The sequence below is a fragment of the Chionomys nivalis genome, chromosome 2, assembly GCF_950005125.1.
Source record: "Chionomys nivalis chromosome 2, mChiNiv1.1, whole genome shotgun sequence".
NCBI classification, from domain to species: Eukaryota; Metazoa; Chordata; class Mammalia; order Rodentia; family Cricetidae; genus Chionomys; species Chionomys nivalis.
The window spans coordinates 72534778-72562304 of NC_080087.1; the positions used below are offsets into that span (position 1 = coordinate 72534778).

Genomic DNA, 27527 nt, shown 5'->3' on the forward strand with positions numbered 1-27527 from the left:
GGATAGCAACCAAAACCAATACAATAAGACTAGGCACAAACCTCATGTCAAGGTTGGATGAGGCAACCCAGTAGGAGGAAAAGGGTCCCAAGAGCAGACAAAAGAGTCAGAGATACCCCCACTCCCACTGTTAGGGGTCGTACAAAACCCCCAAGCTAAACGACCATAACACGTAGAGGACCGAACACAAGACTCATTCAGGTTCTGTGATTGCTGCTTCAGTCTCAAAAAAAAAAATAAGCCACATAAAAATGAAAAATTCACAGAGAGTCTGGATTCTTTGTATTATTGTGTTTTCTTTAAAATTTTTGACTGTAAAGGAGCTAAGTGCAGAAAGACATTTCATTATATGGGCTGCCAAGCTAAACCAGAATGGATATAAGGGTATTATGATTTCAAAATTTGGGTCTAAGGATATGATGCTTTGGAGAGGGTCTTCTTTTGTTTTCACAGAGGATGAGACTCTGTGGATTGTGTCTATCCCAATATGGTATGATAGACCACGCCCTCCTGAAAGGTTGCTGTGAACACCTTCAGAAAATTACTTGACTCAACTGCCGACTGAGATGACCCTGACACACAGGTTACACCATAAAAGATCTGAATAACAGCGCCCCCATTCAGCAGAAAGCAGTTTGGAGAGAAAAACTGCGCCCATGTTCCCAAATATTTAAAGGGGGATATGATATAGATATAAATAATTTGCATTGGTGTGGATTTTAAGGTCAATTTTGTTATATGTATATGCATATTTCTAATCTTGATTAAGGTATTGTGATTGTATAGTTCATTTAAAAAATGTAATGTATATAGGTTGTTAATGGATAATCATCAATAATTGTCAAGCTTTTAGTCATGTTATTAGATTTTCTAGATGTACATAAATATATTTCAGCTAGATAGTCATTCTTCATATCTTTCAAAGACTGCAGAATATGGCATTTAATATTTTAATAACTTAGGGCTTTTCATGATAATGAGACACGTCTGCTCCTGGCAGCACCAATCTACTTCAAGAGGAAGATGGGCACCGAAGAGGCTCCTTAAGGAGTTTGATAGCCATTTGGGCAAGAAACTGCTCTTTCATGGACTGATGCATAAACTGGACACAAAGAACCAGCAGAGAGAGGACTGCTGAACTTTCCTAAAGGTGAGATGGTCTTTCGGGGTTCCTGACTCATGAAAGAGTCTGTGAGACATTCTGCAGGACACAGCAGATAGTGACTGAACTGTCTTTGGAATTTCCTGCTTGATGAAAATGTCTGCTGGATACTATGGGCCTGTAGGCCGAAGATGGATGCCCCAATGGTACAAAAGAACTTTGGGTGACTGTCCAGGCAGCGAGATGTCTCTGTCATTTCTAGAGTTTGAAGTTTCTTATTTCTTGTTTACTTAGGTAATATTATATCCTTCTGGAGTCTTTGATGGAGTTGAAGAATGGTTAGTTATAGTTATAGTTTTCCTTAGTTATGATAAAAGATAAAATAGATATAAATATTGTAACTGTAATTCTTGCTTGATAACTGTTTTGCTATATGTAATCTTACTATGTTAAAGTGAAAGCCTTTTTTGTTTAAACAGAAAAAGGGGAAATGATGGCGGTGGGTCTTGTATTAATCTGTTGCTTTCATTGGTTAATTCATAAAGAAACCGCCTAGGCCCTTTTGATAGGTCAACCCTTAGGTGGGTGGAGTAAACAGAACAGAATGCTGGGAGAAAGAAGCCGAGTCAGACAGTCGCCATGATTCTCCCACTCCAGACAGACACAGGTTAAGATCTTTCCTGGTAAGCCAGCTCGTGGTACTACACAGAATATTAGAAATGGGCTAGATCAATATGTAAGAGCTAGCCAATAAGAGGCTGGAACTAATGGGCAAGGCAGTGTTTAAAAGAATACAATTTCCGTGTAATTATTTTGGGGCATAAGCCATGCGGGTGGCCGGGTGCCTGGGACGCAGCCCCGCTCCTCCTATTACAACATCTGAGCCCCTGTGTGTCCTGCTTAGTTGATTCTGTGACTTCAACCCCCCTGGCTCCTGAGAGGGCTTGTGGTGGGGGCAGCAGAGCAGAGCCAAGACAGGCTCTCCTCGTAGCCCTAAGAGAGACTAGGATTTAGTTTCAGTTCACTAAGTGGAACAGAGCTCAACAGATTGTGCTCAGTAAAACCACAGCTTAGGAGCAACTGATCAGCAGGCGCCTTCTGCTGGCTCAACAGGCGCCCCACAGCTTTTCTGCTGGCTCAACAGGCGCCCCACAGCCTTCTGCTGGCTCAGCAGGCACCCCACAGCCTTCTGCTGGCTCAGCAGGCACCCCACAGCCTTCTGCTGGCTCAGCAGGCACCCCACAGCCTTCTGCTGGCTCAGCAGGCACCCCACAGCCTTCTGCTGGCTCAGCAGGCACCCCACAGCCTTTCTGCTGGCTCAGCAGGCACCCCAGGGCCCCTTCTGCTGGCTCAGGCACCCCACAGCCCCCTTCTGCTGGCTCAGAAGGCCCCCAAAGCTCCTTTGCTGGCTCAGCAGGCGCCCCCAGTCTCCTGATAACTAAAGATAGTGTTCCCTACCCTGCTGCTGGAAGGTCTCTAACCACTAGGACCTCCCACCAATCAGTCCCATGCTAATTTTTTCCCCACCAATCAGTCCCAGATTAATCCCTCCTCCCTGGAATTCCTCTAACTGCTAAAAAGGAGCTCATGATCTGCTTTGAGGGTCACCAGGTGCCACCCCAACATTGAAATTAATAAAGTGCTCTTGTTACTGCATACGTGGCTGTTGGTCTTTCCTTGGGGGCTTCTCTCAGACCCTAACAGCTTCTACAAGCCTTTCTCCCTTCTGCAGGGTTTCCTAAGCTTGGTCTAATGTTTAGCTGTGGGTCCGCCTCTGCTACCATAAATTTATATGTATAAATAAAATTTTAATTTTAAATTCTTAAAAAAAAATGTTTTAAAAGACAGGGTGGGACATGACTCAACCCCTCAAAGACACAGCCACACCCCATGATCTAGTTCCTCCAGTAACACCTCACCAAAACTTCCCAGAGTCACCTACCAGCTGGAGATGATGAGCCTATGGTGGACAGTTCGTATTCAAACCCCAACACTTGTGGTCAAAATTAGACCCTCTTGGTCAAACACTATAAACTTTTCTTAACAAGAAACAGGTGTTCTCCTAAATAGCTTTTGCACAAGGAAAACTCATACAAAAGAGCCTGACTGTATACAGTTGAATCACACAAAAGAATTCGGACTTTATTTCTTACACAACGTACACAAGCTGGAAAGAGGGACAGAAAAATACATTGAACATGTTGGATAGCTCAGAGGGAAACAGCCAGTGCACTACCCCAGGAGTACTTCCATGGATTTATCACCTCGAGGTGCAACAACATACTATCACAGACTGGTTGACTTACAGAGAAATGAGGTTCTCACAGTTCCTCCAAAGGCTGGAAATCCAACATCAGGGTATCACACTGGTCAGTGGTAAGGGCCTTTTTTTAGTTTGCAGATGGTCGTCTGTGTTCTCACACGGTATGGAAAGAGATCAAGCCCTCTGGTGTCTCTGATCAATACACTTATCAAAAAGGCCCATCCACATCATGACTTCATTAGTCTCATTTCCAAATATCACACTGAGGAGTTAGAGCTTCAACATATGAGTTTTGGGGTAACACAAATGTTCAGGCCATAAAAACAGTTACTTTTCGTACAACAACTAGCAATATTACATGAAAATGCTGTTTATTTATATAAATATAGACAATTTATGTTCAAATAAAAAGGTAAAAAATAACTTCTCCCTGCTCTGAAGTTCCCCATTCTCCAGTCTCTCCTGCCCACCCAACCCCGAGCCTGTCTTAATCACACTAAATTTTCCCAGTGCATCTTGGCATCCACGGAGTCAGTGTACTACTGACTGCAGCACACCACTGCCAACACTATTTTAACACTTCTCTGTTCTCATCCCAACACATTTCTGTCAGGAGAAGAGGCACCCTGTTTCCTGTTTCGTTTTGGGTTTTTTCGAGACTAGGTTTCTCTGTGTAGCTTTGGAGCCTGCCCTGGAACTTGCTTTGTAGACCAGGCTGGACCTCAAACTCACAGAAATCCACCTGCCTCTGCCTCCCAAGTGCTGGAATTAAAGGTGTGCACCACCACCGCCCGGCTGTTTCCTGTTTTGCCTGTTAGTCTTTACGCACAGGAGTTCTAGTTCTGGGAACAGACTCAACACTCCATTCTCCTGGGACCTCAACTTGGGCTCAAAGCACCATCCAGAGAAAGATGGACTTGCAGTCCCATTTGATTGTATGTATCCAGTGAACTGTCCTCAAAACTACACTGGAAATAAAACAGCAACTGAAAAACCCTGGGCCAATATCCTGAGCGTACCTCAGCTGATTTCAGATCTTCAGTTCAAAATCTGCCAACTACTTTTGTACTTTGGCTTTCAAGGGGAGGATATCATAAATTGGCCCCATAGACACAAAACATTTTATAGGCAGATAGTTCCCTTCCTCCAATTAATGATTTCTGATGTAGGAGTTTTCAGCATTGTGATGGCACGGAAGCAATATCCATTAGGCTAGAAATTGTGGTCTTTCACTAGGCTGAAGATGAGCAGTAAGCAGTATGATTGCTCTCGAGATGCTGGGCAGCAGGATCAGCTGAGAACAACTGGACTCCACGTTATACTGTGCTGCTAAACAATCACATTTGGTAGGGTAGCTATATTAAATATAGTTCTGTTTGAAATGTTTCAACTTATGGTGAGTTTATCAGGATATACATCATAAGTCAAAAACACTCACGCACATTCTCCATGCCTCTGAACGCTTCTTTGACATCCTTTTTAGCTTTTGCAGTCAGCGCAACGTCAGGACTTTTCCTCTGAATGTGTGCTCTGATGTCGAATCAGAGATGAGCTCCGACTATACGCCTTACCACATTTGCTACATTCATACGGTTTCTCCAGAGAATGACTTCTCTGATGCCGTATAAGGTCGGAGCCGCTACTGAAGGCCTTCCCACACTCGTTACATTCGTAGGGCTTCTCCCCAGTGTGACTTCTTTCATGCAGAATGAGGGATATGCGCTGGGTAAAGGACTTCTTGCATGTCTTGCATGCATAGGGCTTCTCTCCAGTGTGAATTCTCTCATGCTGGGCAAGATGAGCGCTCTGGCTGAAGGCTTTCCCACACTGGTCACATTCATAAGGTCTGTCTTCACTGTGGATTCTCTTATGTCGGGTCAGAGATATCCGGTGGCTGAACGCTTTCCCACATTCTTCACACTGATAGGGCTTTTCTCCAGTGTGGATTCTTTGATGTTCAGTAAGAAATGACCGGCGGCCAAAAACTTTGCTACATTTATTGCATTTGAAAGGCTTCTCTTCTGAATGAATGTTCAGATGGACTTTAAGGTTTTTAATGCCACAAAACATCTTTCCACATTCCTTGCATTCAATGAGTTTCTTTTTCCTTTTATGAATTTTCTGGTGTTGAATAAGGGATGAATACCGATGGCAGACCTTCTCACATTTATTGCACTTAAACTGCTTCTCCCCGTTATGAGTTCTCAGGTGCAGAATAAGGGTCGAAAGGCGTCTGAAGTCTTTCTGACACTTATCACATTTGTAGGCTTTCCCTGAAGTGTGAATTCTCTGGTGAAGCATTAAGGGTGAGATCCTACTGAAGGACTTCCCACATTTCCTACATGTAAAAGGATGCTCTAAATGCCAAGGTCTCTGCTGGGGACTCTGGTGTAAGGCCTTCCTATTTCTATGAGTTTTCTTTCTGGTACAAATTCTTTTATTTACAAGGACTGTCTTCTTTTTGAAGCCTCTCCCATATTTATTACACTTTTGTATTTTCTTTCTACTGTGAATTTTCTTATGAAGTATAAAGGATGACATTCGGCTGAAGGCTTTCCCACATTTTCTGCACTGGTGAATACTCTCAACGATGTGATTATTATGGGGTACACTGAGAGATGGGCATGAACCTGGAGCCTTCTCATGATTAAAATTTTCCTTTCGATTATGAATTCTCCTATGTATCATAAGAGTTAATTTTTTATGAAAAATTTCCCCACATTTATCACATTCGTAGCTTTTATCCCGACTGTGAACTCTCTGATGAAGAATGAGGGATAAGATCTGTCTGAAAACTTGTTTACAGTTACTGCATCCGTAAGACCGCTCTCCAGTGTGAAAGGCTTGATGAAGTTTAAAAGACAGACTTCGAAAAAAGGTTTTTCCACAATTATTACACTTTAAAGATTTCTTGCCTGAATGTCCTTTTTTGGGCTTTCTTACAAGTGAATTTTTGTTTTGTTTTGTCTTCCCGGTGATGACCTTTTGTTGTGAAGAAACTGGTTTCTGATGAATACTTTGCACAGATTTGTTACATTGACTTGGTGGTAACTTCTTGGTCTCACGCTTAGACGCTGATTCTGAAATACACCAGGAAGTTAGAATTAGTTTCCTGTGCTGAAGAAACGAAGCTCAATTAGTGGTTATAACAGCACAATGCTAACGAGAGAGAACAATGTGTCTTTCTCTAGTCCCCACTACTGTACTTGTGGTGACTACTTTTGTTTGTTTTCTGAGACAGGGTTTCTCTATGTAATAGTCTTGGCTGTCCTGAAACTCACTTTGTAGACCAGGTTGGCCTCGAATTGTAGAGATTTCTTTATTAATGGCCTTCTTGCTTTGTGGTGATTACTTTGAATCATCGGTGTGACACAATCCAGAACCCCCAGAAGAAGAACATCTGAGAATGTAGTAATTACCTTTACCCACCGTGGGCAGCACCATCCCTGGGTTTGGGTTCCACACAGAATAAAAAGGAGGAAGCCAGCTGTGCAATGCATGCATTAACGCATTTCGCAGCTCTCAGCAGTGGACCTAAAGCAGCTAGCTGCTTGGACTGTAACCTAGAATTGCGAACCAATAAATCCTTTCTCTCCTAAGATGCTGTTTTCTGGGTATTAATCACAGCAACAGGAAACAGACATAGGACAGGGCTTTCCAGAAATATTTAGTAACGGGAATTCAGGAAACATTGAAGTTTGAAAGAGAATAAATCACTTTTATATATGTAATATATTTTATAGCATATACATTTAACTCCATAGATTGATCATTAGTTAAATGTATTTATGTGAATAAATAAATGTATGTGAAATTCATAAAAGGGAATTAAAAGGCATGGTTACTTGGGATTAAAAGTGGAAATAGAAATTAACTGTAAATGGGTAAGAGATGTTACCCGTGTGATGAAAACATCTAAAACTGGATTATGGTGATATCAAACTTGGTAAATTTATGAAAAAATTGGATTATACTCATAGTGAATACCTCTATCAAGTTATAAATCCTAAAATCACATTCTTGAATACCAAACCCTGAGAAGCACGAACATCCTAACAGAGTCACTTGGAAAGGACACGCTCCAGCCTGTCGAGCGGCCTGTGGGCATGTGATGTGCTCCAAGTTTGCTAGTTTTCGCGAGGTGTCACCTATGCGGGATGGGCCTCGGTGATGCAGCTGGCTCTGAGTCGTCATCTCTGCTCCTATAAGTAACCCCTGACCCACAGTCCTGTAAGGAACCCCAATAAAACTCAGTGGTTCACCAAATTGGACTTTGGTGGTATCCGTACTTTGATCTATTGTGGGATCCCTATTTGGGGTGAGTAGGTGTGTATGTTGTCTCCTCACGAAAAGCTTTGTCACACAATACACTCTGGGGTGGGCTTCTGGTGACGCAGCCGTCTTTGAGTCATTTCTGCTCTAGTAAGTAGCAACCTTTCACCCATACTCCTGTAAATAACCTCAACAAAACTCACTGGTCCATCAAGTTGGACTTTGGTGGTATCCTTACGTTGATCTGTCATTGGTTCCCTGGCTGGGGTGAGTAGATGTTTGTCTCCCTCTCCCAGTATAGTGTTAGGTAACAGTGGGTGACATTCCACAGGGTGATGTCCTGGGCTAGCTGGAGAAGTGGCTCAGTGGTTAAGAGCACTGACTGCTCTTCCAGAGGTCGTGAGTTCAATTCCTAGCAACCACATGATGGCTCACAACCATCTGTAATGAGATCTGGTGTCCTTTTCTGGCGTGTGGGTACACATGGAAGGAGAATGTTGTATACATAATAAATAAATAAATCTTTAAAAAAAGATTTTATGGCACAGACATTAAGGGCTACATTGAATAAATGGGACCTCCTGAAACTGAGAAGCTTCTGTAAAGCAAAAGACACTGTCACTAAGACAAAAAGGCAACCTACTGACTGGGAGAAGATCTTCACCAACCCCACAACAGACAAAGGTCTGATCTCCAAAATATATAAAGAACTCAAGAAACTAGACTGTAAAAAACTAATCAACCCGATTATAAAATGGGGCACTGAGCTGAACAGAGAATTCTCAACAGAAGTTCAAATGGCCAAAAGACACTTAAGGTCATGCTCAACTTCCTTAGCGATCAGGGAAATGCAAATCAAGACAACTTTAAGATTCCATCTTACAACTGTCAGAATGGCCAAAATCAAAAACACCAATGATAGCCTTTGCTGGAGAGGTTGTGGAATAAGGGGTACACTCATCAATTCCTGGTGGGAATGCAAACTTGTGCAACCACTTTGGAAAGCAGTGTGGCGGTTTCTCAGGAAATTCGGGATCAACCTACCCCTGGACCCAGCAATATACCCAAGAGATGCCTTATCATACAACAAAAGTATATGCTCAACTATGTTCATAGCAGCATTGTTTGTAATAGCCAGACCTGGAAACAACCTAGATGCCCTTCAATGGAAGAATGGATGAAGAAAGTATGGAATATATACATATTAGAGTACTACTCAGCAGTAAAAAACAATGACTTCTTGAATTTTGCATGCAAATGGATGGAAATAGAAAACACTATCCTGAGTGAGGTAAGCCAGACCCAAAAAGAGGAACATGGGATGTACTCACTCATATTTGGTTTCTAGCCATAAATAAAGGACATTGAGCCTATAATTCGTGATCCTAGAGAAGCTAAATAAGAAGGTGAACCCAAAGAAAAACATAGTCATCCTCCTGGATATTAACCTTCATCAGGTGAGGAAAGGAGACAGAGACAAGTGACCCACATTGGAGCAACGGACTGAAATCCCAAGGTCCAAATCAGGAGCAGGAGAGAGAGCACGAGCAAGGAACTCAGGACCGCGAGGGGTGCACCCACATACTGAGACAAAGAATGATCTATTGGGAACTCACCAAGGCCAGCTGGACTGGGTCTGAAAAAGCGTGGGATAAAACCGGACTCGCTGAACATAACGGACAATGAGGACTGCTGAGAAGTCTAGAACAATGGCAATGGGTTTTGATCCTACTGCATGTACTGGCTTTGTGGGAGCCTAGGCAGTTTGGATGCTCACCTTACTAGACCTGGAAGGAGGTGGGAGGTCCTTAGACTTCCCACTAGGCAGGGAACCCTGACTGCTCTTCGGGCTGATGAGGGAGGGGGACTTGATTGAGGGAGGGGGAGGGAAATGGGAGGCGGAGGCGGAGAGAAGGCAGAAATCTTTAATAATTAAGTAAATAAATAAAATAAAAAATAAAAAAAAAGATTTTATGTTTCTGTACATAGCATGTGTGTGTATATATATACATGTATATGTCAGATATTCATGTTTATTTTAAAAGAAAACACTCAATAAGTACAACTTCTTGGCTTTCAAGCTGCTGTGAATTCTCCATGATGAACTCAAAATACAAACCAAAATTAACCCTTTTGTGGTTGTTTGAATGAGAATGACCAGAAGATTCATATATTTGAATGCTTAGGCACCAGTTAGTGAGACTGGGATGAGGAGGCATGGCCATGGTGGAGCTGGTGACGCCTTTCTGGAAGAGGTACAGGTTGTGAGGTTTCCAAAGCCCACAAGAAGCTCAGATTTTTCTCTGCCTGATGCCTGCAGATCTAGATATAAAGGGCTCAGCTACTGCTCCAGTTCAATGTCTGTTTGCTGTCTGCCCCACTGATGAGGGACTGGACTGGCCCTCTGAAACTGTGAGCAAGCCTCCAGTTAGAGACTTTCTTTAATGGGTTTCCTTGCTCATGGCGTCTCCTCACAGCAATGGAGCAGTGACTTTCCCCTTATGTGCTTCTCTCAGAGCATTTTACCACAGCTGATGGACAGTAACTAGGACGGGAGACGAGCTACACTATATTACGGTATCACACATCATCACAAATATATATGCTTAGTTTTGGAGTACCGACCCAGCCCTGTGCAACATACAGTCTAGGACCACTTTACCTTTCTCAAGTCTGGACAGTAAGGAACAGTGAAGCACGTGCTTCTCCATGAATGCTGGGGGAAAATTCTGTAATCCTGCAGCTGCTTAATATCTGGTAATAACTATCACAATTACTAAAAGGAGAATAAAATACCAGAATTACATTCTGGTAAAAGGAGGAATTCGGGAAAGTAAAAGAAGGGCTGGAGAGGTGGCTCAGCAGTTAAGAGCACTGGCTGCTCTTCCAGAGGTCCTGAGTTCAATTCCCAGCAACCACATGGTGGCTCACGACCATCTGTAATGAGATCTGGCACCCTTTTCTGGCCTGCAGGCATATGTGCAGACAACACTGTATACATAATAAATAAATAAATCTTTTTTTAAAAAAAAAGTAACAGAAAATTTCACCATGAAGCCAGCAAGATCAGATAAACAAGAAGTTTGGCTTCCCCAAGGCTCAGAGAGAGGTGGAGAGAGGGTGGGATGAATATTTTTTTCTTTTGAGGTCTTTGAAGATTTTTTTGGTGTAGGACGAATATTAAAAATCCGGATGGGAAGGAGTGTGGTCATTACACTTGGGATCACTGCTGTTATGGCCACCTGAACAAGGTCAAGCCAAGAAGATCAGTCAATATGCTAGCAGGCAAGACTAAAGAAGGACTCAGTGGTTTACAATAAACCAAACAAAAAGTGGAAGGAGGACCTGCTAGGGAGTATCTGGGGTACAGATAGACACAGTCAATACATACGAGGATGAGACTCTCAGAGAAGTGGGAACAGAGATGGCTCAGGAGGGAAGAGTGCCTAAGGCTGAAGAGCCCAAATTCAGTGCCCAGCCCACACTGGGTCGCTCACAACCAACTTCCCGTGACTCCAGCTCTGGGGAGTCTGACGTCTCCAGCCTCTGCTGGCACCTGCACTCTAAATATGCAAGTGTACACATATACATAATTAAAAGCAGGTAAATAAAGATATTAAATTATTTTCTTAAAAACTAATGGGATTTACCCTAGAATCCTTTCTGGCTCTGCTCCCGTTGGTTGTGTGTGTATCTATAAAAGTGTAGGCACACACAGAGGAATTGGATCTCTGGAGCAGAAGGTAGAGCTGCCCATGCAGTGAGGGTGCTGGGAACCAAACCCAGCTCCCCTGGAAGAGCAGTGGGCTCTTGTAACCACTAAGCCATCTCTACAGACTCTTTCTTATCATTTTCTCTATATCTTCACGTACTAAGGACCTCGGCATGAACTCTGGCAGGTCTGGAAGTCACTAGCTCACTAGTCCACTAGTCCCAAGCACATAGAGATCCACCTGCCTCAGCCTCCTAAGTGTTGGGATTAAAGGTTTGTGCACTAACACACCTGGCTTCGCAGGTCTCTATTTGGAGTCACAATACAAACCACCAAGGCTCCATGCCTCACCCCTTCGTTCTTCCACAGATCCTAACAAGGTATTTAGCCTGGGTCTTAATCCTCATTTATCAAATTGGGATGACAAAGATTTCCACAATCATTGGAGAGGATAAAATCGATAATGAACTTGCAGGCCTTCGCACAGAACCTGGACCTAGCAAGCTCTCCATAAACTGATTGCTATCAATTTGCTGAGAACATCTTTATTTTCTCAAGCACTGCTGACTAAGTCAAGGCCTTGTACACTCTAGGCAAGTGTTCTGCCACTGAGCTATCTCAAGTCCCTTCAGGAAAGAAAAAGGTGTGCCAATCAGGTCTAGTGAAAATGAACGTTGAACTGCCATTACACTGCAGTTCTGTAGATGGCGCTCATTTGCTTCAGTGCTGTGGTTCTCAGCCTGTAGGTCGCAACCCTTCTGGGGGTCAAAGGATCCTCTCAAAGGGGTCACATATTAGATACCCTGCATATCAGATATTTATTTATTTTTTATTTATTTATTTATTTGGTTTTTCGAGACCGGGTTTCTCTGTGGTTTTTGGAGCCTGTCCTGGAACTAGCTCTTGTAGACCAGGCTGGTCTCGAACTCACAGAGATCCGCCTGCCTCTGCCTCCCAAGTGCTGGGACATATCAGATATTTACATCAGGATTCATCACAGTAGCAAAATCACAAGTTATGAAGCAGCAATAAAATGATTGTACAGTTGGGGTCACCACCACATGAGGAGCTGTATTAAAGGGTGGCAGTGTTAGCAAGGCTGAGAAATACTGCAGTGCAGTAAAAGGGAAAACACAAAACTGTCAAAGGGCCAAGTCAAGGAGCTGAGGCCCAGAGGCGTGGGCACAGGGTTTTGGGAGTCACAGGGGTTGTGCTCACTCCTCCAGCAACTAAGACAGCAGTTGAGAATCCATCCCTAGAGAGGCTGCTGAGAATCCATCCCTAGAGAGGCTGCTGAGAATCCATCCCTAGAGAGGCTGCTGAGAATCCTTCCCTAGAGAGGCTGCTGAGAATCCATCCCTAGAGAGGCTGCTGAGAATCCATCCCTAGAGAGGCTGCTGAGAATCCTTCCCTAGAGAGGCTGCTGAGAATCCATCCCTAGAGAGGCTGCTGAGAATCCATCCCTAGAGAGGCTGCTGAGAATCCGTTCCTAGAGAGGCTGCTGAAGTTGGTGCAGTTTCCTGGGGCTGGCAACGTTACAACTCTGGAAAGCAACTCAGAGATCTCTATAGAATAACCCTTGAATCTAGTCACACTTCTATGACTCAAAACAACAAAGGGGGGGACCTAAAATGAACAACTTACATAACTGCACTGCTATCAATAAGAAATTAGAATCCAAATGGAAACGGAATACAACGTGACAAAAGCAAACTATACAAACTGCACAGCCACGACCATCACTTTGGTGAAAATTACTTATCGACAACTAGGTAGCCTTAGTTGTTAATTTTTGCTTTTTCTGAACCTTATGTAACATGGTTAAATTTCATCTGTGACTTAAAACAGCATTATGTCATATCAAAAAAAGATGAAGATGGAAAATGAAGATAGGACCTTCCATTTACATTGTGCCGACAACTTCTCTTAAAAAAATAGTAGTAGCTGTCCCCATTCCCCAGAGTCCTTGACTTTTGAGCCATATACTCTTGAGCAAGATTATAGTACAAGGCATAAACTCCCCCCAGGGGAACAGGGCTCAAACCCAATCAGAAAGTGTCCGGTCACCTTCATAACTTTCTGGCACTGCCGTACCAGCAGCTACACCTTGCCTGGCAGGTTGGTATTGCTCTGGCTTCTTTGTATTACATAACTTCCTGGGCTTTGGACATGAAAACATTCCCCAGAAGGGCTTGCGTACTGAAGACTTTGGTCCTTAGCTGGTGGGTCTAATCGCTAACAGGGGATTAGATAAGGGCCCATATGCTTTCACAGGTAGATTAATCCCTTGACAGATTCCTAATATGCTGGCATTATTGAGAGGTGATAGAGAGTAAGAAGTTGCACCTAGCTAAGCGGTGGTGTGCACGCCTTTAATCCCAGCACTCAGAAGGCAGAGACAGGTGGGTCTCTGTGAGTTCCAGGCCAGCCTGGTCTACAGAGCTAGTTCCAGGACAGGCCCCAAATCTACAGAGAAACCTTGTCTCAAAAAACAAAGAAACAAATAAACAAAAAACGTTGGACCTAGGTGGAGGAAGTAGGTTACAGGAGGTGTGTCTGGAAAAGATACACCTTGTCCCCAGGCCCCTCCTGGCAATCATGTGACTGAGCCGTCCTTGCTCCACATTCCCACCACTATGCCTCCCCATGGGCCTAAACACATTGAATCCAGTCCACCCTGCACAGAAACCCTTCACAATAATGAACCAAATTAAACCTCTCTCTCTTTTATGCTGTACTCAGTATCTGTCTGTGACTGAGAAGTGAGAAAACACACTTAGTCACTCTCAGTCACTAAAGGCTGTGCATCAGTGGCCTTTCTCCCTGGTTTGTACCTAGCTCAAAGACTGAAACTAAATGATGTCTACCTGGAACAGCCAAAGAGGAATTTATCTGCCGAGGGGAGTCACTGACTAGCAGCCAAAATGAAACGTTACAGAAGAGATGAACATTTTTTGTTTTGTTTTGTTTGGGAGACAGGGTTTTGCTGTGTAATAGCACTACTGTCCTGGAACTCCCTCTACAGACCAGGCTGGCTTCAAACTCAGAGATCTGCCTGCCTCTGCCTCCTGAGTCCTGGTATTAAAGGTGTACCCACCATGCCTGGCATGATGAACACTTTTTAAGGAATAACAGAATCATTCAAATCTGAGCATTATTATGAGTACTGTCACCAGAGACCAGCCGATACCTCTTCTGATCACAAATGAGAAAGCACAGACATGGGGTGTCAGAGGCAAGGAGGATGAAGACCTGAATTTCTGGGTACAAAGGCAGACTGAACTCTGATTCTGGGTCTATCAGGTCACAGGTCCTCTCTGGATGGCAGTGCCCCGTTCACCTATGATGCCACGGTACTAATTCCACCCACTACAGCCTGCTGGGAGGAAATGACCTTAAAGTGTACCTGGCACCAAGCAGAGACTAAATGAGCATTTGTTATTCTCGCCCTAAGGACTTATACCTGAGCTCTTTGCACAGGCCTGAGGCTTTGCCATGTGCAGTGGGGAGCTCTCAGGTAACATCTCAAAGAAGAAGCGCCCTCGTGACTGTTGAATACTGATACAAGGCACACACCACTATGAAGTAAAGTTTATTAGGAAATTCTCGAGATCACAATCAGACCTCAAGGCCTGAAGAGTGTGGGATGGTAAATGGTTCATTATATGTGAGAAACAAACATCATTTGAGGTCTTAAACAGAAGAAGAAGTTTTACCTGGAGAGGAGCTTCTTTTCAAGAGAGAGTAGGAGACAGGGAGAGAAGATGGGAGGAGGAAGGAGGGAGGAGGGAGAGCACTCACAAAATGAGAGCCTCCGAGACAAGAACCATGAGATGTGTGACTGGGAGGAGGCCATAGGAGCGTCTTCAGAAGATGGGAGGAGGAAGAAGGGAGGAGGGAGAGCACTCACACAATGAGAGCACTCAAGACATGAGATGTATGGCTGGGAGGAGGCCAGAGGAGCCTCTTCAGGAAGTACCAGAGCGATCTTCAGAGAACTCTCTCAAACCCAGAAAATATCTGACTTTTATAATATTTCAAGAAGTAGCAGAAAGTTTTATATCACAGGATTTACGTTGTATATCTGATCAAAAGCACAGAAAGTTCCTGGCACTGGCTAAGACATACTTTAGACGCTACAGAGACCACAACACAGAATGGCTCCTTAACTCTCTGCCCTAGGGAAGGGTTCAAGCTGGAGCTGAGTTTCTTCAGGTGGTGGGAGCTGGCCTCTTAAGAGTGACCACTGCCTTAAAGGGGCAGGCACTTGTTCTAACAATTATCCCAGGCAGAATGCCCACTTCTCTAATAGGATACCTGGTAAAGGCTCTTGGAACTCAATCAGGTTTTGGGGTTGAAGCCCTCAGGCGGGGATTAGTGTCCTTATAGTGTTCCCTCACCCTTCCGGCCCTATGACGATACAATAAGAAGGAAGTAGGTTGTCACCAGATGCTACATCTACTATGGTCTTCCTCTTAAAACTACCAACTCTCAGGACCATATATGACATATTCTGTGGTTTACAGACAGCCCAGTGAATATACTGCTTGCACATCCTTCTGCAACTTGAAGGATAAGACCTAGGCCTTGGTCCTCAGTCACTCACCAGGGCCCCGGCGCCGTCTTGATGGCTCCACCATCCATGGTGCTTTCCCTTTCTCCAACAAGGTGATGATATTTGGCCTCCGGCAGGCAAGACCTGGACATGGGACAAATAAGGGAACTGGTCATTACGTGGGCACCACTGAAATAGGAGCTATGCCCTGTGTCAATAAAATGTGGGTTTGTCATCACAATGGAAATACACAGAATGTGAGGGGCAGCTGAAGAGTGGAGGTAGGGTAGGGAAGAAGGTGGAGAGATGGCTCAGCAGTTAAGAGCGCTGCCTGCTCTTCCAAGGGTCTTGAGTTCAATTCCCAGCAACCATATGGTGGCTCACAACTATCTTTAATGAGATCTGGTGCCCTTTTGAGGAAGAGACCTGGTCAGTCGTCCTCATTAACTTTGACCATAAAACCCACTATGGACAAGTTCCATAGACCCTCCATATATGGGCTGCCCATGCATGCTTCATCATTGTCAGGGCATAAATTTCATTTATTTCATTTCAGGGAAGAAGGTAGACATGGTGATTTCTAGGGTCTCTCATATCCTAATGATAGCAAGTGCACAGGGGAGCTTTTCAAGTTGGGCCAGAGAAATCAACAAACCAACAGTGATTCAAACTTGGACCTCCATCCAGTCCCCTAACCTCACAAGAGGGCTAGTGAGAGACTGACCAATCAAACTGATGCAGTGAGGTCTTTATAAGCCCAAAGCAGGGGTTCAGAGAGCACAGAGGCCGCTGAACATGTGGGGAGCAGCATTCCTAGAGAAGGCATTCTGCACTCTTTCCCCTGAATCTCTCCTGATTTCCTTTTTCTTTCTTTCTAATATTTAGTTATTTTATGTATATGAGTGACCTGTCTTGACACACATCAGAAGAGGGAATCAGATCCCATTATAATTAATCTTTGGCTCCGACACTGACCCAGGTAAGTAGTGTCAGAATTGCAAAGTCTGTCCAATATCTAAGTAAGAATTGTTTGGTGCTGGAATAACCTCCACCCCTCTGGTGTCAGACTATTCTGTGCTGAAGGTTAAACGTGAGAGATGGCTTAAAAATGTTATGAAGAGAAGAGGAAAACTGAGTTATACACAGTAGCGTTTAAACTAACTGTGGTGGTTTACATGAAAATGGCCCCCATAGCCCTTTGGAAGTGGCACTATTAGGAGGTGTGGACTTGTTGGAGGAAGTGTGTCACTGGGGGGGGGGGGGCTTTGAGGTTTCAGATGCCCACAACATGCCAGTGGCACTCTCTCTCTTCCTGCTGCCTGCCCACCCAGATGTAGAACTCTAAGCTACCTCTCCAGCCACCATGCTTCCCGTCATGATGATAATGGACTAAACCTCTGAACTGTCAAGTCAGCCCCAATTAAATACTTTCCTTTCTAAGAGTTGCCGGGGTCATGGTGTCTCTTTATAGCAACTGAATCCCTCACTAAGACACTAACTCTACAGAATAAATTACTTTTCTGAACATAGGGTCAAATGCTCTTGGGAAAAGGTCGTAAGTGATCATCCTTCAGCTCACTCTAAACCGCCACCATTCTGTGACCCATTGTTATGCTGTGCCTCCATTCAAGGCTTTGAGGCCAAAAGTGTACAAAAGCAAGAAATAAGCGCTGGAGAGATGGGTCAGTGGTTATAAGCACTGGCTGCTTATCCAGAGGTCCCAGGTTCAATCCCCAGCACCCACATGGCAGCTCACAACTGTCTGTAACTCCAGGATCTGATACCCTCACACTGCAGGCAAAATGTCAATGGACATAAAATAAAAATAAACAATTAATTTTAAAAAAGGATTAAAGAAGCAAATAATGTAGTTATATACAATAATTTCTATACAAGAAAATAACTTTCACATATGCACATGCACACACATACACACACACAACCAAAAAATAGCAACTTGGACCCATTAAGGATTTAAAAAGTGAAAGAATTTGATCTTACATGGCCCCAAGCTCTGCAATCTAAACATCCCCTTTGCCAGATTTGCCAGTCAGAGTTTGTGGTGGTTTGAATAAAAATGACCCTTAATAGATCCATAGGTAGGGAAAGGCACTATTAGGTGTGGAGGAAATGTGTCACTGGGGAGGGGGGTAGGCTTTGAGGTTTCAGATGTTCAAGCCAGACCTAGGAGATCTGATGCCTTCTTCTGGCCTCCATGGGCATCAGGCAGGCACATGGTGTACATACATACAAACATGCAGGCAAAACACTCGTACACGTAACATAAAATATATAAATTATAAGAAAGTACAGTTTATAAATGATCCACCAATTCCATTCATAAATTTATAGCCAAGAGAAATAAAAATATACACCCTCAATCCTGTTCATGAAGCTAGGTCGTGGTGGTGCATGACTTTAATCTGGGAGTCAGAGGCAGGAGGATCTCTGTGAGCTCAAGGCCAGCCTGATCTACAGAGTGAGTTCCAGGCCAGCCAGAGTGTTACACAGAGAAACCCTGTCTTGAAAAACAAAAAACAAAAAAACCAAAAACCTGTTCATGACTGCCCATATCAGCAATTCATTAAAAGTACAACCCAAATACCCACCGGTTAATAAAAGATAAATGAGATAAAGAAGTCTAGCCAGACAATGTAATTACTCAGTAATGAACCTGAACAAAGTACTGATATGTGCTGAAACGGGGGGAACCTCAAACATTACGCTAAGAGAAAAAAGGCCGAGTGTTTATGATCCCATTTGCACACAAGGCTCAGACTGGCAAATCCAAAAGACAGACGAGAGCTGGGGATTGCCCACTCTCGAGGGCTACATGGGCACTGGAAATGAATTGCTCTTGATTACAGGGTTTCTTTGGAGAGTAATGAAAATGTCCTAAAATTGACCATGGTAACTGATGTCTAATTCTGTGATTACAGTAAAAATCAACCAACTGTATAATTTAGATGGAGACCTAGGCAGACACACACACACGTCATTAAAAAGAGATGCACACAACTTAAGTGGCTTCCCTTTTCCTGAACAGACTGACTGACACATGCCCTTCACAGGCAGGTTATGGATTACTGAAAGGGTGAGAGAGGGGAGCATGACACCTTACCAAGAGAGACCAGATTCTGATAGTTCTCCAACATGACATCTTCGTACAAATCCTTCTGAGTGGGACTCAGCCATTCCCATTCCTCCCGCGAGAAGTAGATGGCTAAGTCCCCAAATGTCACTGATGCCTGAAATGAATAAAGTTATGTCTATTCAACCATGAGCTTCAAAAATTCCTTCTGCAAAAGATAAGATCTCCTGAGTAAATTGGGAACATAGGGACCATAGGAGAGGGTAAAAGGAGAGGGTAAAAGAAGGGAGGGGAGTGGAGAAAAATATATAGCTCAATAAAAACAATAAAAAATTTAGAAAAAAAAGTTCCCTCTGCGTGGTAGAGAAAATAGCAAATACGTGGGACAGGTCATGATAGGAGCTCTGCGACCAAAGAGGCAGAGGTACGAAATAAATTTAATTATGCTGCATGCATTCAAAATCAGAGGACCAGACTGGAGAGATGGCTCAGCGGTTAAGAACACTGGCTAGATCTATTGGGAGCTCACCAAGGCCAGCTGGACTGCTACTGAAAAAAACATGGGATAAAACCGGACTCTCTGAATGTGGCGGACAATGAGAGCTGACGAGAGGCCAAGGAGAATGGCACAGGAACTTTCATCTGGCGATGGATCGAGAGAGAGACAGAGACCCAATTTGGATCAACTGTCTGAGCTCTTAAGGTCCAAATGAGGAGCAGAAGGAGGGAGAACATGAGCAAGGAAATCAGGACCACGAGGCGTGCACCCACCCACTGTGACAGTGGAACTGATCTATTGGGAGCTCTCCAAGGCCAGCTGGACTGGGACTGAATAAGCATGGGTTGAAACTGGACTCTCTGAACAAGGCGGACAATGAAGGCTGATGAGAAGCCAAGGACAATGGCACTAGATTTCGATCCTAATACATGAACTGGCTTTGTGGGAGCGTAGCCTGTTTGGATGCTCACCTTCCTGGACCTAGATAGAAGTGGGAGGACCTTGGTCTTCCTGTAGAGCAGGGAATTTGGACTGCTCTTCAGTATCGAGAGGGAGGGGGAGTGGACTAGGGGGAGGAGAAGTGGAGTGGGGATAGGGGGAGGGGAGCGGGGGGAGGGGGCAATATGTGGGAGGAGGGGGAGGGAAATGGGAAACGGGGAGCAGTTGGAAATTTTAAGTAAAAAAGAATAAAAAAAAAAAAGAACACTGGCTATTCTTCCAGAGGTCCTGAGTTCAATTCTCAGGAGGCACATGGTGGCTCACAACCATCTGTAATGAGATCTGCCGCCCTTTCCTCGCCTGCCAGCAAGCAGAACACTAAATACATATAAATGAATAACTCTTTACAAAAATAATAAATAACAGAGGAATTTGGTTTTTCTGGTTTTTATAGTCAAGGCATTTTTTTCTCTAAGTATCTGGTTCACTCGGTATTCACCCTTGGTGGTTGTGAACCATTGCCAAGAGGATCACAGCAATGCTACAAATGAGGAGACTAAGGCCTAGAGAGATGAGGTAAACTACTGCAGTTCACACAATTACTAAATCAAGGATGCAATCACATAGTCTGACTCCTTCAAAATAAACAAACCCAAACACTCTTTAATCAGGGTATCACTGGCTCATGGCAGCAAAGGAAGATGTGCGTGTGTCCGGGGATGTATGCACATGCTCACTTGTGTGTACGCATGTGTGAGGGTGCACATATGCTCATGTGCACGGAGAACAGAGGCTGGCAATCAGCATCTTCCTCAGCTTCTCTTCACCTTGCTTTTCAAAGCAGGGTCTCTCACTGAACCTGGCGCTCACCAGTTCTGACAGTGGTCAGCCAGTGAGCCCCCTCTCTCTACCTCCCCAGCTGTGGGATTATAGATGCACACTGTTCAATATGGCCTTTATGTGTGTCCTTGGGAAGGCAGGGGGTGTGCCATGGTGCAGGTGGGTCTCCAAGGACAACATGGAGGGCAAGTTGGTTCTCTCCGTCCACAACGTGGGTCCTGAGAATCAACCTCGGGTGACGTTTACCTGCTGAGCCATCTCACTGGCCAGCACCTTACTTTTTAAGTATGAATCCTAACTCGGGAGCTCTTGATTGAATGGCAAGCACTTGCTGTCATCCTCCTCAGCTCCAGGAAACCCTTACACAGACTACCTAGGTCTTGCTCTGGGTTGCTTGACTACTGCTCCCATGAAAATAGGGGAGGAAAGGAATGTGCAAAATGTAAAAATGAACCGAATCGTGTTAATACAAACATACCCACAAGAGAATCTAAGCCCCTAATGAACATATAGTTAGTCAACAATTTGATTTTGGTTCTGGGAAATCGAAGCAGAAGACCCAGCTACTCCGTGTTGTGGCTGAACCCTGACCAAGTCAGAAACGACAGGGCGGTGGTGGCGCACGCCTTTAATCCCAGCACTCAGGAGGCAGAGGCAGGCGGATCTCTGTGAGTTCGAGGCCAGCCTGGTCTACAAGAGCTAGTTCCAGGCCAGGCTCCAAAGCTACAGAGAAACCCTGTCTCGAAAAAAACCAAAAAAAGAAAAAGAAAAGAAAAGAAAAAGAAACGACAGGGAATGTATTTTGATGTATAGTTATTGGGGCAGCGAGAGAGAACAGGCACATGTAGCTGAGGGAAATGTGTTTTGTTAGCATGAGACAGGGCCTCATGTATCCAAGGCTAGCCTGGACTCACTATGTAGCCAAAGATGACTCCATCTTCCTATCTCTATCCCCTGAGTACTGAGTTACAGGCATGCTCCCCACTCTATTTATGGGAGGGGTGCAGGGGATCGAACTCAAGGTTTATGCATCCTAGTCAAGCAATCTGAGCAACGTCCCCAGACAGGGTTTCTCTGTGTAGCCCTGGCTGTCCTGGAACTCTGTAAACCAAGCTGGCCTTGAACTCACAGAGATCCACGTGACTCTGCCTCTGGAGTGCTGGGGTTAAAGGCATGCACCACCACTGCCCGGCTGGAAATTATAAAAACTGCCCTTGAGTTGCTGCGACACTCATCTGGTCATCTCCAGTGGTGAAGCAGGTCAGTCAAAAGACTTGTGCACCCCACTTTCTCGTTTCCAAATTATACTCCTCATTCTTGTACCTTAACAAGGCACACTTCTTCCATGTGAGTATTGGTTTTACAAGGAACAACAAAGTGATACAACTGGATTAATCTGGCACATACGCACCTACCCCTTCGGCTGAGTGGGTCCCACCTGGGTACTCATCCCGGGTCAAAGAAACTACAGAGCTCTTATATTCTTTCTGGGGAGGGCAATGCTGAGTCCTGCAGAGCCCCTTCGGATGCTGAATGGACCGTGAACGGTCTATTGTGAACACAGAGGAAAGGAAATGGGACCCACAGCAGCTTTCTGAGTGCTGGTTACTTCTCAGGTCCCATCTCCATAGAAACGGGAGGACCACCAGGTGCCGGGTCCATCTCCCACAGGCAAGAAATCTCCAGAAAGCAAACAAATGGGCCACATCTTATAGACAGAATGGAGCACATGGGAGGGGTCACCACTCACCTTGGACTTTGGTTTCCCTCGTGCTGCAGGCATCTTTTCCCCCTCACCTTGATGATCCACATTCAGAGGCTGAGGCAGAGTGCTGGCAGAAAAGAGAGATCATGAAGCGCAATGGCTTTGGAATGAACCCGAAGTTCCCAGTCCCCAGTCCCCTTTCCATAGGCAAAAGTGGGAACAAGTCTGTCTGTCTGTCCATCCATCATGAGTGTGTGTGTGTCCTACTCTTAGGGTGTGTATGTGTGGTGGTTTGTGTGTGTGCATGTGTGTGTATGTGTATCCCCCTCTTAGGGTGTGTATGTGTGGTGGTTTGTGTGTGTGCATGTGTATCCCCCTCTTAGGGTGTGTATGTGTGTGTGGTGGTTTGTTTGTGTGTTTGTGTGTCCCACTCTTAGGTTATGTATGTGTGTGGTGGTTTGTGTGTGTGTGTGTGCCCTGCTCTCAGGATTGGGAAGGGGCAAGGAGGAAATCACACAACACTCCTCCTCTACAATCACAGCAGGCTCCTGATCAGGACACAGATGAAGACTATGCAGACACCCAGCCCTTCTTCTGACTGGTGACTGCTGGTGCCAGGCCCTGCCATGAGGGTTAAAGCAGGAAGGTATGTGCTCCCATGTACCATTTGTTCAGGCAAGGAAAACAAGTCCACACGGCACAAGAGCAGGGATCCTGACTGTTCTGTTCACTGCCCTACTCAGAGCTACTACACCCAGAGAAGCTGTCTAACAAAAAGCAGATGCTGGGGCTGGTGGCTCAGCTGCTAGAGATATGGACCAGCAGGCACTTAGCCTTGGGCTCCACAGCTGCTGTGACATAAACTGGGCGTGACGGCGCATACATACCTTAGGGGGTGAAACAAGGACCAGGATAGGGGACCAGAGTGACACGGCAGTCAGGAAAGGCCTCTCTGAGGAGGTCTGAATGTGGTGAGCATGTGAGCCACAGGGCACAGGGTAGAGCCAAGGTACTGTGCTAGACAGGTTGACGTCTAGAGGGATAGAAGGTTGTGTGCTAAGGCAGAGTGAGGTGAGAAAGGCTGGTGGAACCAGATTGCAAAGGTGGCGGTGAGAGGTTTCTGTGATAAGATATTACTAGGGGAAAGGTGAGAGGAGCTGAACAGAGAGAAAGACTAATCAGACTCTGTAACAAAATTTGGAGGTGGCAGCATTGCATATAAACTGCTTTGGTAGCCATAGAGAAAGCAAGACTGGTATTGGATAAATTACAATAAAACTCACATATATATTTGCACTAACTTGGTGTAACCATTTTTCCAAGGCAAAGGTTTATGAAATGTAAGCACAGAGTAATGTAAGCACAGTTTTTATCTGCAATGAAAATTGGTTTAGATGTATTAGTACATATCTACAATGAAAATTGCTATAGATGCACTAAGGCAAACAAGATGTAACTAATATTAATAATAAATTTATGTCTTTTTAAAAATGTGGCTACTGGAATATTTAAGTTTATATGCTCCATATATTACATACGATACATTATTGCACTGTTCTTTTTTATTCAGAACTCTTATTATTTCCTCATCTATATAATTACTTACTTTACAGTGCTGCAGACTAAAACTAGAGCCTTGTGCATGCTAGGCAAGCGCTCTAGGACTAAGCTCTATCCACAGCAGAGCGCTGGCTGATCACTGTTTACTTAGTTAATATCACAAACCCAAACACAAGTGCATGCTTGGTGTAGGATCAAGAGCAGGGATGTGGATGCCGCTCAGGAGGGCGAGGACTTCCAGCACCACATAAACTGAGTGTGGTGGCAGCTTCCCAGCACTGGGAGGTAGAGGCAACACTTCCTGGGCTACACAGCAAGCTGGAGCCAGCCTTGGATTCATGAGACCCTGTCTCAAAAACAAAACAAAAACAAGAGCAGAGACTCCACACCTGTGGACTGACCGCTAATCCATCCTGAATATGCTTGTGTGTGCTGACAGAAGTGGGATTCCATCTCCCTGTGCTGACAGGACACTGTAAAGAGACAGCAGGGCGAGCACTCCCTCATCCCACAGCCTCTAAAATGTGAGCCTTCCAAGAGAGCAGAAACAGGGACAAACTAATCCCCTACTGGGAAAGCAGGAAATCTGGAGAAAAAGAAAATAGTCTAACTCTTTACTGAATAGTAACGTGTCCCACATCCTTAAAAAAAAATGGAGTCACTTGAAAATAAGTTTAGGTCTGATGACAGTTTACCCCTAAACACCCTCAAAGAATGCCAGCCTCACATCTGGTGCTATTAAGAGCAGATCTGTGCAGATCTTTATTTATTTGTTTGTTTTTGCGAAGCTCTTTCTGTGATGTGTCTAGGGAAGACACAGAAGGAGCTGGAACTGGAAACATGAACACTTCCCTCTACAAACGGTGAAGGGAGGTAAGTGGAACGAAAGCTAGGCTAAGCTAAGTTTCGATGCTAAACAAGAATTTCAAGATGATCTATACTGTTTATGGGAAGCCATCTTCTCAGAAAGCTAGATTTATTATGCTTCTCTCTTTGTGGGACAGGGCAGTAGTTAAAAAGTAATAGTAATAATCACTGGTTGGATTAATTATTTAAAAGATTAGTAAATACTGAGTATGCATAAAGCTTTGAAACCATTAAACCTAAGGGCAGTTTGTTACAGCAGCAACATTATCTTCTGTTCTTTCCTTTCAGGTTATAAACTCAATGAATGGTTGCTTCTTCTATCAGTGATCAATGCTGAAAAAACACGGCTGGGATGAAATGGTCTGTTGATGATGCCTGAGAAGACTCAACAAGGTCACTCCAAAACGGTTCTGTGACTGTTCACCCAATGTGCTACTGGATAAAGGTGGCTGGCTCCCTACCCCCACCACCTCCATCTATCTCCCTCCAGAAACCCTGATTAGGAAGACACACAACAGGTTCCGCAGGTCAGAGTAGGCTGTGTCTTCCCTTCAGAACCATACTTGGGCAGACACCAAGAAGGCAAATGCTTGCCTAGGGGTAGAAGGGGTGGGGGATGCACCAGTGCTCGAATCAGAGAGACCAGAACATCTGCTGGAGGTGGAAGATGGCCAAATTCCAAAGCAGACACAAATTCTTCTGGGATTCCGCACAATTCTACCTGGACACAGGTCAACAGCATAGCACAAAACCCACACTCCCAGAACTACAACAAAGGCCAGACCCTACCTACACCGCACTCACTATGTCCCAGGCGGCACACTGGGCCTTTCATTTGTTATTCCTTTAGCCTCCCATCAACACTCTGAAGGGCTGTTTATCCTGTTGTACAGAACCAAGTCTCATCCTTAACAGGTTCACTTTCCCAGAGTAGCCATCACATCTCCTGCTCTAGAGGAGCCCGTTGCCACAGTAACAAATGAGATAAGGCACAATCAATCACACATTGGCACACATTCAACAAAGCCACAGACATTTGGTGGTGCGCAGTATCTCTAGACTGTGATTAACAGCTTCCTCCCTCTCTTTCTCTCCCTCTCCCCCCCCACACACACGCTCTCGCACACGCACTGCTAGCGACAACAGAGACACTCAGAATTGTGTGCCCACGGCCCCTCCAGCCTGCAGGGGCTTCCTTTTCTCACCGTGACGCCACAAATCAGGCACCTGTTCCTGGGCCTCACAGGCCGGGCACCCCCAGACTGTGACAAACAGCCCCATCGGTCTGTCACACTCGCTCACGGGTACAACGGAGATGTTCACAACTGTGTTCCCACATCCTTTTCGCACGCCACAGATGACGCAGTTGGCACACACACCTGCTTCTTGAGGCCCACTGGCCTACTCAGTCTCCATTTCTCTCCCTCTCCCCCACCCTTCCCTCCCTCCTCCCTCCCCGCCCGTGTCTCTCTCTCTCTCTCTCTCTCTCTCTCACACACACACACACACACACACACACACATAAACACACACACACACACGTGGAATCACCTGAAGGATCCTCACACCAGGTCCACCCCACGGGCCATGCCAACCGTACACGGGGCTTTAGGAGTGCACCGAATCACCTCGGATCACGAGAGTAGTTCAAGAGTGCTCGACCCACGCAGACCGGCCGCGCGACACGCACGCGCACACGCACACACACAAACACGCGCGCACGCCAGCAATCATTTCCACGGAAGCCTCGCTCGCGGTCAGCCAGTCCCTCACCTGCCTCCCAGCTGTCCTCAGTCTCACAGCTGCGCCAGAACTGCCAGCGACTGAGCCCCCGCGCCTGCGCATTCGCCGCCCGGACCCGCAGGGGTCCCCCTCCAGGGCTGTTCCCCCCCTCCTCCCCGCGAGCAACACGTGGACGAGTGCGGCCCCGCCCCCGGGGGCTTCCCCGGGAGCGCGGAGCCACGCCCCCTGACGCTCACACAATCAGAGCCCGGGAGACAGAGCGAGGCCACGCCCCGTACAAATTTGCACAGCGCGCGCGCGGGGAGAGGCGTGCTCTTCCGCGGACGCGCGTGCGCGCTTCCCGCCGGCCCCGGGTCGCAACCCTGTGGCGTGCGTGCATCCCGGTTGCTTCTACTCGCTACGTTCCACACCTCGGATGCAGTGGGTCCCCACGTGCATCGTGCCACGCTCAGTAGCGAGCTCGCACCGGCCTGCCTCGCCCGGCCCCTGAGGGAAGGGCGTTTCCGTCTCCGTGCCCGCCTGTCTGGAGACCTAGTGACCCGGGGCATGGAGCAGGGGACGGTGGTGGACGCCGAGAAGGAAGAGCGTCCAGCCCTGGAATCCGGTTGAAGCCTCTCCTAGCCTAGCGCGGGAACTCCCGCACAGTTGACCATTGCTCAAGGCCTTACTCCCGCCCAAGCTGCGGACCTGAGATTTTTAGGAATCTCTGTAGAAATCCCACTTAAAGGGGAAAGGCCCGTCCTAAGCCTCTTGAGAAACCCTAGTCATTTCTGGTTCTCTCTTATCAAATCATAACTCCCACCCAAGGCACTTCCGGAGCCACCTCACACCTCACCAAGGTGATCCTTGAGGACACTCTTGGCTCAGTGACTGGACAGAC

General features: G+C 45.6%; 1 protein-coding gene across 3 annotated transcripts; it reads right to left on the minus strand.

Annotated features, from left to right (window-relative positions):
- Window positions 1-3224: 3224 nt before the first annotated feature.
- On the minus strand, window positions 3225-26751 carry Znf667 (zinc finger protein 667). Of its 3 annotated transcripts, none has more exons than XM_057761828.1 (5): window positions 26678-26751; window positions 22523-22604; window positions 19026-19152; window positions 15956-16048; window positions 3225-6445 (listed from the first exon to the last, which is right to left on the minus strand). In XM_057761828.1, exons 2-5 carry the CDS (start codon window positions 22553-22555, stop codon window positions 4869-4871), a joined length of 1830 nt encoding a protein of 609 aa, XP_057617811.1. In that variant the 5' UTR covers window positions 22556-22604; window positions 26678-26751; the 3' UTR covers window positions 3225-4868. The 3 variants fall into 3 exon arrangements, with proteins under 3 accessions (XP_057617811.1, XP_057617813.1, XP_057617812.1); XM_057761830.1 differs by lacking the exon at window positions 26678-26751 and adding an exon at window positions 26456-26527; XM_057761829.1 differs by lacking the exon at window positions 26678-26751 and adding an exon at window positions 26110-26303.
- Between the last annotated feature and the right edge of the window lie 776 nt (window positions 26752-27527).